We start from the raw sequence: 15691 nt of genomic DNA, 5'->3' as shown, positions 1-15691 counted from the left end.
TAGTGCCCTGACTGCTTATCTTACAGAGTAGCAGGTTAGGGTAGGGACTTGCATAGAGCTAGGATGGATGCAGCAACAGCTTCAGAATCCTCCAGGGGTTCCTGAGCTAGCTTTCCAAAACTGCTTTTAGCATATTGATTTCTGACAGCGTTGCACTTCAGGAAAAGAGCAACTACAAACTGCCAGCTTGCCCACATCTCAAAATCAATCGCACATGGATCAGATGCTTGGTTTTCTTTCTTTCCTTTCTTCTGTCTCCCCTGCAGGAAAGTGTGTGGTTTCTAATAACACTCCTGCAATGTTGTGGCTGGACAGGATGTCAGTTCCACCTGAGGCTACAGAAGTAAAAAGGGATTCTATACCACAGAAAATCAGCCCACCTGACCGACTTGGGGGAGATTTGATTTCTGCTTTAGGATTAAAACATGAATATCTGGAATTGAAAAGGGGGAAAATCCCTAAAGCAAATAGTTATTGAGTGGCTTACTTGCCAGGCAGGGTGCTAGCTACTTTCCATATATATTACCTCATTGATCCTCACAATCACATGGAAATCATATGGAAAAGTTAGCTTGATGTCTGGAAGGTGGACACTTCGAATAATATAACACATATGAGGAAAAAGGCTATGAGAGATTGTCACTTGCCTGGGTTGCAAAAACTCATCACTGGCAAGGAATTGAACCCATGTCTCTCTGATTTCAGGTCCGATTTGTTTGTTTACTTGGTTATTCAAATACTGATTGATGAAATAAAGTTGATGCTTATTTTTATGTTAATTTCAGTATCAGAGACAAAATACTTCTTGCGCTATTTGACTTCTGCAAAAACAAGAGAGGTGCCGATGTGTCCTAATGCTCGAAATACATGTCGTCTGTGAAATTTCAGCTATAAATTACCTGTTTGTGCATATTACCTGGCACAGAGTGGCCCTCTATACATGTTTCCTGAAAAGAACAATAACAAAGGATGTGAGGAAATACAACCAGTAGAAATGAGCCTCCCTCAGGAAGATGCTGGGTCTGCCATCTTCCATGCACTTGTGACTAGCGTGGCCCTGGAATGAGTCAGCTTATGTCTCCTTTCAATGGAGCAATTTCTTCATTAGTGCATCATGGTATAGACAGAGACAAATAGGATAGTTATCTAGGATTCCAAACTGCAGCCCAGATTTGTAAGGCCAGTTTTGTCACACCAACATTCCCGATTATTTTCAAGGGCTATGAAAGCTGGAAGAGAATTTAGGAGTGAGTGATTGAAATCCTTTCAGATTCCAAAAAAAAAAAAAAAAAAAAGAGCGACTAACCCAAGCTAATCAAATCCAGCCCAAGTATCCTGGCTGCCAGTTCTCTCCTGTGCTTTGAACTATACGACATTTTACCCAGCCAGTCTTCCCCAGGCTGTATCAAGGGCAGAGCAGACAGCACAAGCCCTGAAGAGTTCCCTGCTCTGCCCAGGATGCCCCAGCAAGGTTTTGGCTCTGCGTGAGCCTGTGACATTTAACCACAGACCTTTCTTGGAACCCCTGGAAAAAAGACAACCACTTGACTGCTCCATGATTTAAATAGCTAAACAATGACAAAATGAATTTCTGATGACAAAGTAAGTGGTAACTTAGGACAACGAGCCAAGAAAACATTTCTCCACTGATAGCTGATTAATGGAATTAAGGGAAAGTTTAAATTTGGAAGCTCGAGGAGTAATTTGTTAGTCTTGAACTTTTCCTTCAACTTGACTTGGGCTTTTTAGGTCATAAATAAAAGGTTTAATAATGTCAGTTCTGTTCAGTTAGTTTCCCCCAAAGCAAAGACCTTACTTTTTGTGTGTGCTGTCACTGAAGGTTTTATTTCTTTTCTTGGTGTGTAACTGATACACGTATGTCTAAGTGGCTTCCCTTGTGAAAGCATGGCTTTCCCATTATTTAAGATTTAATGATGGTAATCATCTTTTGAAGTCATCTATCAATCAGATGGCCTGATGTATAAAGAGCCCAGGGTGTATAGTCTTACTTGTCCTGGGCATATACTTGTGAAGCAGGGAGAGGTTGGCATTTGTACCTTTCTGCCAAATATAAGGAAACCAAAGGGCGAAGCCCATTAGGCTGTAAATCAAGGACCTTGAGGCTAGAACCTGGATAATTTTTGTCTCTGAACACAGTGTTTTTCTCAACTAGTGGGTCAGGTTTCTTAGCAAGTGATCCTGTGGCGAGCAAGTGAAAATTGCTGCTAGAGGGATCAAGCAGGTTAGAAGTTAGGGCGCCGAAGCAAACAATCAAACCAAAAAATCCATCAGAGGCTAGGAAATCATATGGAAAAGTTAGCTTGATGTCTGGAGACTCCAGGAGACTTGTAAATAAAGTCCACAGAACATAGTTCAAGGTTACACAAAGGAAATCCTTAAAATAAAGCCAGAAAATAGAACTCAAGGATGGTGATTCTCGGCCTCTCACAGCTCTGATGAAAGAACTCATTGTGAGAGTTGGAGTTATTGTCGCCTCGTGCTGGAGACCTTGAATGGAGAGAGAGGAAAGCTGTGTCCATATGATGGACTAGCACATAGCAATGGAATTAGAAAATCAAGAAATTTGGAATTGCCTACAAAAATAAAGACAGGATCTGAGAATGGGGGTGGTGGGGGTAATAGCTCAGTGGTAGAGTGTGTGCATGAGGTCCTAGGTTCAATGCCCAGTACCTCCAATAAAAAAGAAAGAAAGAAAGAAAGGAAGGAAGGAAGGAAGGATGAAAGAACCTGAACACAAGAGGCTGGCATTAGCTTGGTGCGGAAGGATAAGGGAAGGAGAGGGTAAGTAGCTCCAAGAGTGTCCAGTTTGTGTTATCTGGGGATCAGCCATGGCATTCTGGGTTCAGCCCTGATGGAGGAATAGATGGGAATATGAGGACTTTATCAGACTTTCCTAAAGTGGGGTTGCACCAGAAATGCCCTTCCTTCCTCCCACCAGATATTAATTATGTTCTTTGGGACTTTTCTGAAACCAGGAGGACCAGAATTCTTCCTGGGGCTTTTGGAGTCCAGAGGCCAAGTTCATTGCAGCACACATCTTTCTCTGGTTCCAGGAAGTTGGCCTCTTCTGCTTCCCAGATTGTATGAGGTTAATGTGTCTTGAACAATTCAGTAGAAATACAACATGGAGGCCCCATTGTTAATATCAGCAGTGTGAACACGGCTGAAACTATAGTGAATGGGGTGGAGAAGGGCTTCCCAGCAGTAACAGTTACCAGCTTAGCAATGAAAGCCCTGAGCCCTGATGGGTCCCAGGTGTGATTGGTTTAGCATCTCCTATACTCTCAGTATCCCGTAAGAAGTGATCTAATGAACCTCAAGGACAGAAGAGTGAGCAAAATAAGCCAGATACAATTAAGTACACGTTTATAATTCCACTGATAGGGCAGTCAGGATTAAGCAAAACTCATCTATGATGATAGAAATCAGAACAATGGTTGCCTCTAGGGGTGGGGATTGACTAGGGGTGGGGCAGGAAGATCTAAGTGGTGATTACAGGGGCATATACATTTGTCAAACTCATGGAGTTGTACACTTAAGACTAATAATGCGTCTTAGCATATGAAAGTTAATTCTCAATAAAAAAAGAAAACATTTAAAAAGCGGTGATCTCTTCATGGACAGCCAGCTCATCTACTATGAGCATCTGTATATGCATCCCTAGTGACAAGATCAGCTGGCAGGCAATAGTATGTATGGGTTCAGGCTTTGGACCAAATAGATCTAGTACGAAATGCAGCTTTGACACTTATAGGCAGTATGACATGAGCCTCTGTTTTCCCATCGGTAAACTGAGGATCATAACAATAGTACCTATCTTTCAGGGTTGTCTAGCATGTGGCTTAAATGAGATACTATATGCCACTTAAAGGTATTTGATCTGCCTTGGTTTTATTTTCTTACTGTAGTGATCAAACCCATAGTAGTGCTCAACCTTGGTTTAAAAAATAAAATGCCCACTCAAAGATCCTACTTCCAGAGCTTCTGATTGGGTTGGTCGGGTGTGGGCCCCATGATTTTAAAGTGTAGCCAGAGCTGACAACCACTGGCCTAGATTTATCCACGCCTCCAATCAAACACCAGCTCTTCCTTCATGAAGATGTTCCTGACAATGTCCGCTCCAGGTGTTTTCTCTCTTCTCTGAACTTTTTAAAAATTGAGGTATAATTGATATACGGTTAAGTACAAAACTCTAAACTGTGGGGCTCTAATGAATGTTTACATATGTGTGCACCAGTGTAACAGCACCCAGATCAAGATATGAACATCACCTGCCCTCCAGAAGGCTTCCTTCACCTTCCCTGTCAGTACCCTCAAGTCAAACTCACGGAGCTGTACTGCTGTTGAGGAGGAAAAAGAATGTTCCCTCTACCCTCCTAGGTTCTCGGCTGAGACTCCCCTGCAATAAAAGAAATCAAAAGGGGAGAAACAGACATTTAATAATATGTAGGCCTCCTGTATACATTACCGGACTCAACTTTGAGTCTGCTTGCCTGCCACACAGCAAAGCCAATTTACTGACATGGGGTTGTGGTGAAGGAAAGCACAGTGTTTATTGTAGGCACCAAGCAAGAAGAACGTGTGGCTCATGCTCAAAAGACCTGAACTCCCCTGAGGATTTCAGGGAAGGGTTTTTAAAGGCAACATTTGGAGTGAGGGCTGCAGGGCGCATAGATTTCGTCTGATTGGTTGGTGGTGAAGTAACAGGAGTGATACTTCTGGAATTTTAATCATCAACCTTCTGGTTCCAACCAGTCCGGGGTGTATGTGCTTGTGTTCAGCAAGTAGTCATCATCCTCCACCTGAGTGCTGGAATCTTAGTTCCTGCAGAAAACTCAAAGATCTGTGTCAGATTGTTATGTATTTCCCTTGAGAAGGAACTTGGGCTCAGTTTTGTCATCGAACTCTTGTCATTACTTTCCTCATTTAACTGCTTTTCCTTTGTTTCTGCATTTCCTCACTGAAACTGAGCAGAACACTTTGAGGCCCTCCTGGGGACAAATCCTTTCCATATCCCCCATTTCATGTTTGTAGGAAGAAGTCTTCAGCCTCCTAGACATTCCCTGAGTTCCAAGGGGGCAGTTTCAAACAGTTATTAATCAGGGCAGGAAGGGAATGCAGAAACAAGGGAGAAACAGTCAAGAAAAAATAGTGCAGCTATTAAAGCAGGGTCCTGGTTCTTCCTCAAGGAATATACATAACAACATCTTTGAGTTCTTCTGCAGGAACTAAGGCCCCCATCCAGGTGGAGGATGGGAACTTCAGGCTGAGCACAAGAATCCTTGAGTACCGCCCACCAATCAGAAGAAAGTCACTCCCCTTCAGCCCTCACTCCAAATTTTGCCTATTAAAAACTCCACAAAAAATCATCAGGGAGTTTGGAGTTTTTGAGCATGAGCTCCCCATTCTCCTGGCTTGGCCCTGCAATAAACCTTTCTCTGCTCCAAACTCTGTTTCAGCTGGTTTGGCCTCACTGTGCCCTGGACACATGAACCTATGTTCGGTAACATCTCTTCCCTAATTAGTAACTGCCTGTATCTGCTCTTTGGCACCCAGGGAAGGCCTAAGTGACTAAAGCCTTTTTCTACAGACAAGCAATGGGGGACACTGAGGGGCTTTTGTACTGGGAGGGCCCCACAGAGTCCTGCTTGGTTTCAATCCCTCCATTTCTTTGATGTTTCTCAGTCCTGAGGGAAACAGGGACAGGACAAGAAAGGGAATAAACTTTTGGATAGAGAGGGTAATAATAAACTCAGCCCGGAAACTCAGTTTTAGAGGGGATTCAGTTTCACATACATGGGAGAGACCCAGGAAAACTGAGTAACTCCCTGAAATGGCACAAGCCACTACCTGAACTATCTTTTAAAGACAAAAGCTGCTGAGGGTGGAGGAAACCAGTTATGCAAGGTGACCAGGAAAAAAACCACAGTAAATAAGAGTAAGGTTGTTATGCAGATTTAATTGTAGCCTTCTCACTGTTAAGAGTTTCTAGAGATTTAGTCATCTCTCTCTTTCTGGTATACCAGGGTGGCACCTTAACAAATGGAGATTTCCCTTGTAAATGTAAACGTCTCTTACAAAAGGGTAACTTCTGTGTCTATTTCTTAAAAATAATCAGCCTAAAATAATCCTTACGCCGCCGAAGAGACATATAGTTGGTTGAGACAGGAAGGGGGCAGGGCACAGCCATTCAAGGAACAACACAACAACTAACATCAGGATGGCTGACAATTCAACCCCCAGTAGGCCTTGAGGCTCAAGATGGTGGGAGATTTGACTTCCAGTAGACCTTGAGCTTCATTATATGCCTGTTGTAATATATTAACATGCCCACAAGCGCTAGTCCCAAGGCTAGCCACAAAAGGTCAAAGAGTGGGAAATGGCCAACTTCCTGGGAATCCCAGCCCCTTCCCCAGGCTAGTTAGACTGATCCTTCCACTTACTAGCATATGAAGCTACCAAGCCCATAAAAACTGGCAACACTGCCCCTCACAGCCCCCTCTCTCCCTCTTTGGAGATGGCCTGCACTCTGTCTGTGGAATGTGTACCTACTTTTACTCTAATCTGAGCACCCAACCCCACACCTCATGGCCTTTCTCTTGCCTTCTGAAACAGCCTGCACTCTATGCAGTATGTATCGCTCTAAATAAATCTACCTTTACTCAACTGTGGCTCGCTCTTGAATTCTTTCCTGCACGAAGCCAAGGACCCACACTTGGTGGGTCACATCCCAGGGGCTCAACAGAGGCACCTCTCCTGACGCCCCATATCTGATTTTCCTGTATCAGGGTGACAAATTCTGTTTCCCTTCATTACCGGGCGGACCTTTCCCTCCACAGATGAGTTTTGCCTGATGTTCAACTATGAAATTCTTCTTTCCCTCACTGCCTGTGCAGCTCACTTGAAATATGCAAGATTTGCCCTTGTGGCCGCAGCTTTTACCTGCTTAGTTTGTATTTATACCTCTTTCCTGTGTTGTTATCTAATCTTTGTTTGTTGGTCTGGTCTCCCTAGCTAGATTTTAAGTTCCTTGAAGGCAGAGATTGCCCACTTGTCTAGCATATTCCTAGGCACATAATAGAAACTCAAGAAATAATTGTGGAATGAATTCTGGTGTTGATTGAATGGGGTGGGGGGGAAAGAAGCAGTAAGCAGATAGTCAGATCAAGACAAAGGCCTCTTTCTTCATTCTCTCCCATACACATGCAGCTTGTTTTTACTAATAACTCTTCATATAATATCGGGATTGTGCACTGTTTTTCGCTTGTGGGTGATCATGTGTGCATTTGACTTTCAGGTTAGACTGTGGGTAGGACAGGAGTGGATTCAAAGAATATAAAGCACAAGAGGAGAAAAGGTCAGATGGCCAAGTCAATGAACAAGCTTGCTCTGGCCTCTGCTGTTGAACCCAAATTCTAGCCCTTGTTCTGCCAAGAACTGGTATGATCTTAGGCAAGTCACTTCACCTTTCTGAGCCTATTTGTCTGTGGTATTGATGCAGGAAAAACAGATGTGAGGCATGAGGAGGGCCGTGTCCCAGGCTTCAGTTGAGCCCCTGGGACGTGCCCCGCCAAGTGTGGGTCCTTGGCTTTGCGCAGGAAATTCAAGAGCGAGCCACAGTTGAGTAAAGGTAGATTTATTTAGAGATACATCAAAAGCCAAGAGAAAGGCCACGAGGTGTGGGGTTGGGTGCTCAGATTAGAGTAAAAGTAGGTACACATTCCACAGACAGAGTGTGGGCCATCTCCAAAGAGGGAGAGAGGGGGCTGTGAGGGGCAGTGTTGCCAGTTTTTATGGGCTTGGTAGCTTCATATGCTAATAAGTGGAAGGACTAGTCTAACTAGCCTGGGGAAGGGGCTGGGATTCCCAGGAAGTTGGCCATTTCCCACTCTTTGACCTTTTGTGGCTAGCCTTGGGACTAGCGCTTGTGGGCATGTTAATATATTACAACAGGCATATAATGAAGCTCAAGGTCTACTGGAAGTCAAATCTCCCACCATCTTGAGCCTCAAGGCCTACTGGGGGTTGAATTGTCAGCCATCCTGATGTTAATTGTTGTGTTGTTCCTTGAATGGCTGTGCCCTGCCCTCTTCCTGTCTGTCTGTCTGACAGAGATAAGTTCTGATCCTTTGCACCCCTTAGGAGGAAGTCAGCTGAGTTCATAGCTGGGAAGGTACTTTGGACAAAAGAATTTAGGGTACTGTTTCAACAAGGCTCAGATCACCAAACCAGTTAGATCTGCTTTTTGCCTTGAGATTCAAACATGACTTGGATCAAAGGCTGGAAGGCTGAGTTCCTAGAATCAGGGAATCTTAGAAACCATTCTAGTCCACCCCCTCATTGTACCTCAGTACATGGAAGCATGGAGCTATGACTTTCCCCAAGGTCTAGATTCCCTTTTCAGTGTGCTTCAAGGTTTTACTTAAAAAATGCAGTTCATTTGCTCTTGTTACTGTTTGGAGACAAGAAGCTCTGGCCTGTGTCCCAGCAAGGAAATGATCAGGACATTTGTCTGAAGCTTTTTGAGGTTCTAAAATCTGACCCACCACTTCACCTCAATCATGGTTTGCCTTTTACCAAGGGGGACCACACCCTCCCAGTATCAGCCTGGTGCCTACTATGTTTGCCACTCTGCTAGGTGCTGAGGGGGGTTTAGAAAAGATGAAGACTCATCCCTGCTGTCAAAGATCTGAGTGTGGGAGACAGAACTAACAATGAGAGAACAATGGAAGGCAGTCTGTGATTCAGAATAAAATGTGTAGTGCAGGCAGTAACTGCTGGTGAAGTTCACAGGAGGGAGAGAGCTCTGGGAGCTGGGGTTGGGGGTTGGGGAGAGTGCCATCGCACGTGGGCTTTGAAGGCTGGGTAGGATTGTTTATGCATATGTGGAGGAGGGCACTGAATGCGTGTGTGTGCAGAACTGGATGAAGATAACATTTATTGAGCATGTTTTATGCGCCAGATACTACCTAATGTGCTACATAATGCAACTCATTTAAACGTGCATAATCCTAGGAGCTAAAATAATAGATAATTGATAATCTTTCAGTTGATAGATGGAAATGAAGGCACTGGGAGGTAAATTGCCCAAGGTGATGACAAAGCAAGTAAATGGCATACATGGAATTAGAATCCAGGTGTCAAAACACTTGGCTATTCTACCTTTGAAAAAGAGGAATTTGTGCCCCAGGTGAAGAAGCTGCTTGGCTACAGTCACTAAACAGTTGTTTTGCACACACAGGACCCTCTAGGCCAAATTCCCAACAGGAAGTTCAGTGTGGATGAATGATGCCTTTTACTGAGTGCTATAAACTCATTCTTACTTCCTAGAAGATAGGAACTTGAGGTCTCACGCTGCAGTCATTGCCAGGAGTTCCACAGCTTTATCTTTAACGTCACAGTGCAGAGGATTTAAAAAAACACCTAGGGAGAATGAACTGAATAAGTGAGCAGCTGAATCAATTCTTGTTTGTTGTTGTTCTTTATTAATTAGCACTTGAAGAGCATCAGGTCCTCGGTAGATGCCATACAAAGCTTGGAATCAGACAAGGCTACCTGGCACTGAGGCTATATTTGTGGGGAAAACTAGATTTGGAAAGGATAGGACAATGGCCTGATAATACAGGAGACTGTATTTTATGTTTTGAGTCTGGCTTACAGCCAACAGCAGAAAGTATTCCCCAGGCAAGGTGCCTAACTGGTTTTCTGGATATTCTCCTCTTTGTGAGTCTTCAATAAATATTAAACCAACACGAGGTGGAGCCTGAGAAGGTCTTTTTCCTATTTCCTTGCCCAAAGAAAAGCAAACCCCAGTCTCTGGGTAGAAAGCGGCAGGGGAGAGGGGGCCCTGTTTCTATCAGCGGCCCTCATCCAATGCTTGGGCCCCTCCACATCCACAGGGTCCTGGCTAGCCTTTCGGTGGCAGGACTCTGGGCCAAGTGCAGGTTGGGAAACAGCTGCTCCGTCACAGGCAGGGAGGAGGGAAAGAAGTCAGGGGAAGCTTCTTTTCCTCCAGCTAGAGTACGAAGGAGATAGAAGGCGTGGCCGGAGAAAGGGGAGCAGGAGGGCAGGGGTGGGGTCGTGTGGCCGAAGGCTAGAGACAAACACCGGAGTAGAGCGGGAGAGGGAAGAGCGGGGCAAAGTAGGGAAAGAAGCCTCGTCCTCAGGACTGAAGCGGAGAGTAGGGCTGTGGCTCGAAAGGTGAGAGCAGACGCCGGCCTGGCCCGGCACAAGTCGGTTGTTTCAGGGCGGACAGGAGGAGACGCAAAGAGTAGAAGGCCATACCCGGCAAAGCCCCCAAAGCCAAGCTGGCCCAGCCACTCATCACTAGACGGGCCTGTCCATTCCCCCAAGAACTCAGCGAGGGCCGGCTAAGCGCCTACTGGGTGCTCGGTGTACACAGAAGGGCCCTGGAGAACCGGGTCGCAGGAGGCGGAGTCAGTCCAAACGGCTTCCCGGAGGAGGCAAATCCCGTAGAGCGTGGTGAAGGAAGGTGGCTCTGCACGCGGGCACGCTGGGCGAGTGCGGAATTGAAGGCAGGCCGGGGAGGAGGGGAAGGAGGCGGGGACTGCGCCCGGGGGGAGGGAGGGGGGAGGGCGAGGCGAAAAGCCGGAGGGTGGGAGGTGCGGAGGGTGGGAGCGGCGGGGGGGAGCGAGGGAGGCCGGAGAGGGGCGGAGGGGAGGCGGGGTGGGCCGCGGCCCCAGGGCGTGTTGGGTGGGGGGGCGCGGGCCGAGCCGGACCGGAGCGGGGAGGGCGGCGGCGGCGGCGGCGGCGAGGGGGGAGGAGAGAGGGAGGGGAAGAAGGAGGAGGGAAGCGAGTGCGGCCGCCTGCAGGGGGAGGAAGACGGGGAGGAGGAGCCCTGCGCGGCGGCCGCGGCGGCCGCCCGGGGAGTCGAGCGCTGGGGCGCGGGGAGCGAGCTGACGCCCGAGCCGGGGCCGCGGGCCGAGCTGCCGGTGAGTGGAGCCTCGAGGGGCGCGGCGGCCCGTCCCCGGGGCCGGGCGGGAGGCGCGGGAAGATGCGGCGCCGGGGCGGAGGGAGGGGGCCGCCCGGAGCCCGGCCCCCGGCTGGCCCGGCCTCCCGCCCGCCTTCCCTCCCTCTCTCCCTCCCTCCCGGCTTCCTCCCGCAGCTACCCGCGCGAGGGGGGCAGGTCCCGGGCGGGCCGCGGGCTGGGGGAGGTGCTGCCCGGAGGGCGGGCGTCTGGGGCCGGGAGGTGGAGCTGGGGGCTAGGGGGTGTACCCGGGGGCGGGAGGCTGGACCGGGACGGATCTAAATTGGCTCGGAGGGGCCAGTCGGCGGCGAAGTTGTTCGCTGGGGGCAGAGACGGCCACGCGGTTGCAGGAGTAAGCGATCCCCCTGTGGCGAGTGCGTGAGACGAGGAATCCGGCGTCCCCGCCAGCCCCGTCGCCCTCCCCGCCCGCCCGTCCCCGCCAGCTCCCCGCCCGGCCTCCGCGTGTCCCCTCGCTGTCGCCCCCCGGTTCGCTCCCGCCGCGCTGCCGGGTCCCCTCGGCCCTCGCCCTGACCTTCCCGACCTCCGACTTCCCCTGACCCCTGCTTGTTTCGCCACTGCCCCTGTTCCCCTTTTCTTCCCTCGCTAGTTACCCCTCCCCACTTCGTAATTCCCGATGCAACTGCCTCTTTGAGACCTTTTTTTTTTTTTCCTCTCCTTCCTTTTAGATTGGCCAACGGCTCGTTTCCACCCTGCCTCGTTGGTGGCCACTGGAGAAGCGCGGGGGGCCCCCCAGACAGCCGTGGGGACAAGTTAGAGCCAGCACTTTGCCCCGGGCCTCGCGTGTAGCTTCCTGTCCCCTGCTCTAGGTGACCCGGTGTCTGGAGGGGGGTGCGGGTGCGGGGGTGTGCCCTCCGTACATGTTCCACCACCCGGGCCACCCTCTGGGCTTGTGTTCCATCTCGCTCTTGCTTCCTGCACGGTGGTCGAGGGGAACCACTTTGCATCATGTCCCGGTATAGCTACCAAAGTCTCCTGGACTGGCTCTATGGGGGCGTGGACCCCAGCTTTGCAGGCAATGGGGGCCCCGACTGTGCTGCCTTCCTCTCTTGGCAGCAGCGGCTGCTGGAAAGTGTGGTGGTCCTGACCCTGGCCCTGTTGGAGATCCTGGTGGCCCTGCGGCACATCCTGAGGCAGACGAAGGAGGACGGTAGGGGTGGCCGTGGCTGCCAGCCAGAGCAGGTGACCCAGCGGCCAGAGGAAGGCAAAGAGAGCCTGAGCAAGAATCTGCTCTTAGTAGCCCTGTGCCTGACCTTCGGGGTGGAGGTGGGCTTTAAGTTCGCCACCAAGACCGTCATCTACCTGCTCAACCCCTGTCACCTGGTCACCATGATGCATGTGAGTCCGTTGACTTTTTCCCCTTCCCCGGGGCAGCCTCAGCGATCAGAGTCATTTGTGTGCTCAGGACACTTGGCAGTGTAGAGCACCTCATCCCTGCGGGAAGTGGGACCCTTAAAAATGATTTTCCAACGAGTGGCTGTTTTTGTGTGGATTTCAGATTTGGCTTTCTTCTACCTTGGCACAGTGCGTCAGCCCCACAGTGGACGTGAGCCCTAGGAAAGACTGGCACTCAGGCCGGCAGCCCCTCCCCTCCCAGACCTGCCCTGGCCTTTCACAAGCTGGAAGTCCAGCCCCAGCCAGGTGGCCCTTTCTGAATATGGGGACCCTGGCCAGCCCTCCATTCACTCTGCCACAGTTAATTTCCCGGAAGCCTGGTGACATTCTTTCCTGGGGGTGGTCACATAAGGTCCCTGGTCTCTACGGTGCTGCTTTGGGGAAATACTTTTACAGGTTTCTCTTAATGACTCTTTCATTTGGGAATTTATGCTCTTAGGCTGAGGTGTCTGCCTTTGAGTTGCGAGGTACTGGAGCAGCATCAAGCTCCTACCAAGTGGCACTATGAAACACACCCCAGGCTGACTTGTGAACTTTCTCTGTCCATGATGAGAGGATATTTATTTTCTGCGAACCTTTCCATCTTCCTACTCTTATTCTGTCTCCCGAGGTCATGGTCCAGGGCCGCCCAGCGAGCTGATTTCTTTACCTCCCATTAGCGGTGCTAAGAAAAAGAAATGAGATTGAAAGGGAAAGTTGCCAGATACATAAAAATAATCTGGGTGAGGACCAAGAGGGAAACTGTCTTTCTGTACTCAGCCTGTGTGGAGAGATGTTCTAAAACTATAAAATCACGGAGGAGGAGGAAGAGGAGAAAGGGGGGAAAAATCTTTTTTAGGTTTCAGGCTTCGGAAAACCTGGCGTGTTTTATTCAGGGACAGTTTTGAAACTTGTCATTAGTATCTGTATTGCTTTTATATTTGTGGGTTATTCTCAGGAGACAACCCTGTGTGGGGGAGGAGGTTGAGATGCTTATCTCCATTTTACAGGCCCGGCTGGGCCCAGGGATGGGAGGTTGCCTGCCTGCAGCCAAAAGATGAATTAGCGTCTGAGTTTGAAAGCTAACCCACCCTCTTTGGGGTTGCAAGCTGTTTGCGGAATGGCAGGGCAGTCTCTGCGGGGATCAGCATGGCGCTGCCTACTTGTGGCTCAGATACTTGCTGGCTTTGTGTTTGAGGAACTCCTTTGATGGCAGGTTCCTGGCCTCAGTTTCCCAATCTGTAAAATGTGCTGAATGGCCACAAACTCCTTTCAGTCTTGTAGATGTAGCAAGGAGATGTGGATAGCTTTGGAATAAAGAAGCTCTTATCGATTGGATGGCTATAAGCATCCAGCAGGACTGGAGTGGGTGTTTTTTTTTTTTTTTTTTTTTAAAGAGGGCTTCTTTGGAAGTGATGCCATTCACAGGAAGCCCAGGGCTCTCCCAGCTAGACCGTCTGTGTAAATTTGAGCCTGTCTTCTTTCTTTCTTTTTTTAATGAATGGGCTTTTTGTTAATGAAAGGAAACAACGCATCTCAGCCACTGCTGTGTGAGGCTCTCAGACAGGAGTGCTTTTTTAGGATGGCAGGTGGTGAGGGTCAGAGGGTGCCTCTTCAACAAGGGGTCTTGAGGCCTCTGACAACCACATATCTGGAAGGTCAACAAAGGACTAATTTCAGCCTGACTGGTGCTGCTGCTGGTGTGATGTCAAAGCTGGCAGTATCGTGGTTTTTAGTGGAAAGGTTTTTTTTAGAGGCTTTTAGAAGATTCTAGAGACTTCGTTCTGGCATTAATTAGTTGTGTGACTTTGGGGAAAGTACTTCTCCTGGGTCTCAGTTTTCCCATCTGCAAAATGGGGCAGAGTTGCAATTCCTAGCTCTTGACAGTCTATGTGTCCTGTGATTTTCTCCATAAGCAGTGGCCGGGGATGCCATGGAGAGCTATTCTAGAAATGCTTTTGGCTTCCTTGTCCAGGTCAGGTGACCTTGTTCATCTTTTCACCCTTGTTTATTATCTTTTGCTCCCTGTGTCTTCCTAGTAAAGTGAACCTGACCAGGGCACCCTTGGGGACACAGGTACATGATGTTGGCCCTTGGGTGTTTGGGGGACTAGGGTTCAGATTCCTGTCACCTGTGCTTTTTCTGTTGTCCTGTGCTTACCTTAAACACTGAAGCTAGAGGGTGGGGACAAAGAACAGAGTCATGCTGAGGACTTCTTGAGCCCCAGCACGATTGTACTGCTTTGCCCTTTACTCCAAAGTCAATGTTTTATGTCATTTAAATTGAAACTTCTGGCCTGGAGGAATCTAGCCTCTGAAGAGTCCAACATTCCGTACCTTACCTATGGCTCTTCCTGGGAAGCAGGGATGTCTGGATTTTTAAAAGTTACTGTGAGTTCTTAAAAGAAATTTTACAACAGATAGTTGGAAACAATTTTCTGATTTGGTTAAAGCAATGACTAATGATAGCAAGTATGGGTAATGATACTTTACATTGATCTGGCCCTTAACTGTTGGTAAGACACTTTGGCATTCATCATGTTAATTTAGGGTGGTGCTCGATAAGCTTGAGCCTGGAGAAAGAGATATTAAAGTGCTCCCCATGACTGTGTGTATTCCAAAGGGGATGTTGAGTACAAAGAAAAGCTTTGGCAGGTAAATTAGCTGAGTTCGGCTATGTTACGGCAGTCAATTCTGTGGCGTTCAGAGGTCCTGATAAGGAAAGGGAGACACTAGCCGAAATGAAAGGGGGAGCTTAGCAAAGACATTTCTGATGCCTGTCTCTCAACAGGATGACTCAATTAGGGCTTTATAGAAAGGCCTTGTTCCTCAGAGTCAGTTTAAGTTTCTAACAAGGCAGTATTGCTTTAGGCCAGGAAGTGGAAGAGTTGGAGGGAAATTGGTTGGTCTCCTTACTTGCCATGTTTCAGTCTGTAAAGGATTTATTCCCAAGGCCTTGTTACACAGACCCTTGTCATAGCCATGCTGCTCTGGGTGACGGCCAGCCTTAGAAGGAAGCATAAGGTAGGGCAGTTCTTGTGTCTGTGTTCTGTTCTGGATGAATATTCCTGCTGTTGGGTTTCTTTTTGGTCTCGTCTGATATCTCAAGGGTGCTGGCATCTGGGGGCCGATAGAGGTTTGTAGGATTGAAGCAGCACCGGCTCACGTCTGAGCTCAAGCGGGTGATGCTTGAGGGTTCTGGGATCAGCAAGCAGCAAGATTAACACACTGTTGTTAAACGCCTTGCTGAATATCAGCGGTGTTTACACATGACATCAACGAGTATTTGTTC

The 15691-nt window shown here is 48.5% G+C and overlaps 1 protein-coding gene across 4 annotated transcripts in view; it reads left to right on the top strand.

Annotated features, from left to right (window-relative positions):
* The first annotated feature begins 10106 nt into the window (after positions 1 to 10106).
* TMEM164 (transmembrane protein 164) overlaps positions 10107 to 15691 on the top strand; it is a 111663-nt gene continuing 106078 nt past the window's right edge. The window contains exons 1-2 of one of the 4 annotated variants that reach the window (XM_032475556.1): positions 10107 to 10221; positions 11695 to 12364. In XM_032475556.1, the coding sequence (XP_032331447.1) occupies positions 11975 to 12364 (390 nt within the window). In that variant the 5' untranslated portion in view covers positions 10107 to 10221; positions 11695 to 11974. Of the gene's footprint in view, positions 10222 to 10834; positions 10974 to 11217; positions 11383 to 11694; positions 12365 to 15691 lie in introns of those variants that run through there. The other 3 variants (XM_032475555.1, XM_032475554.1, XM_032475553.1) reach the window with 3 other exon arrangements.

The sequence above is a fragment of the Camelus ferus genome, chromosome X (genome assembly GCF_009834535.1).
Source record: "Camelus ferus isolate YT-003-E chromosome X, BCGSAC_Cfer_1.0, whole genome shotgun sequence".
NCBI lineage: Eukaryota > Metazoa > Chordata > Mammalia > Artiodactyla > Camelidae > Camelus > Camelus ferus.
This window is presented reverse-complemented; position numbering and strand designations above follow the sequence as displayed.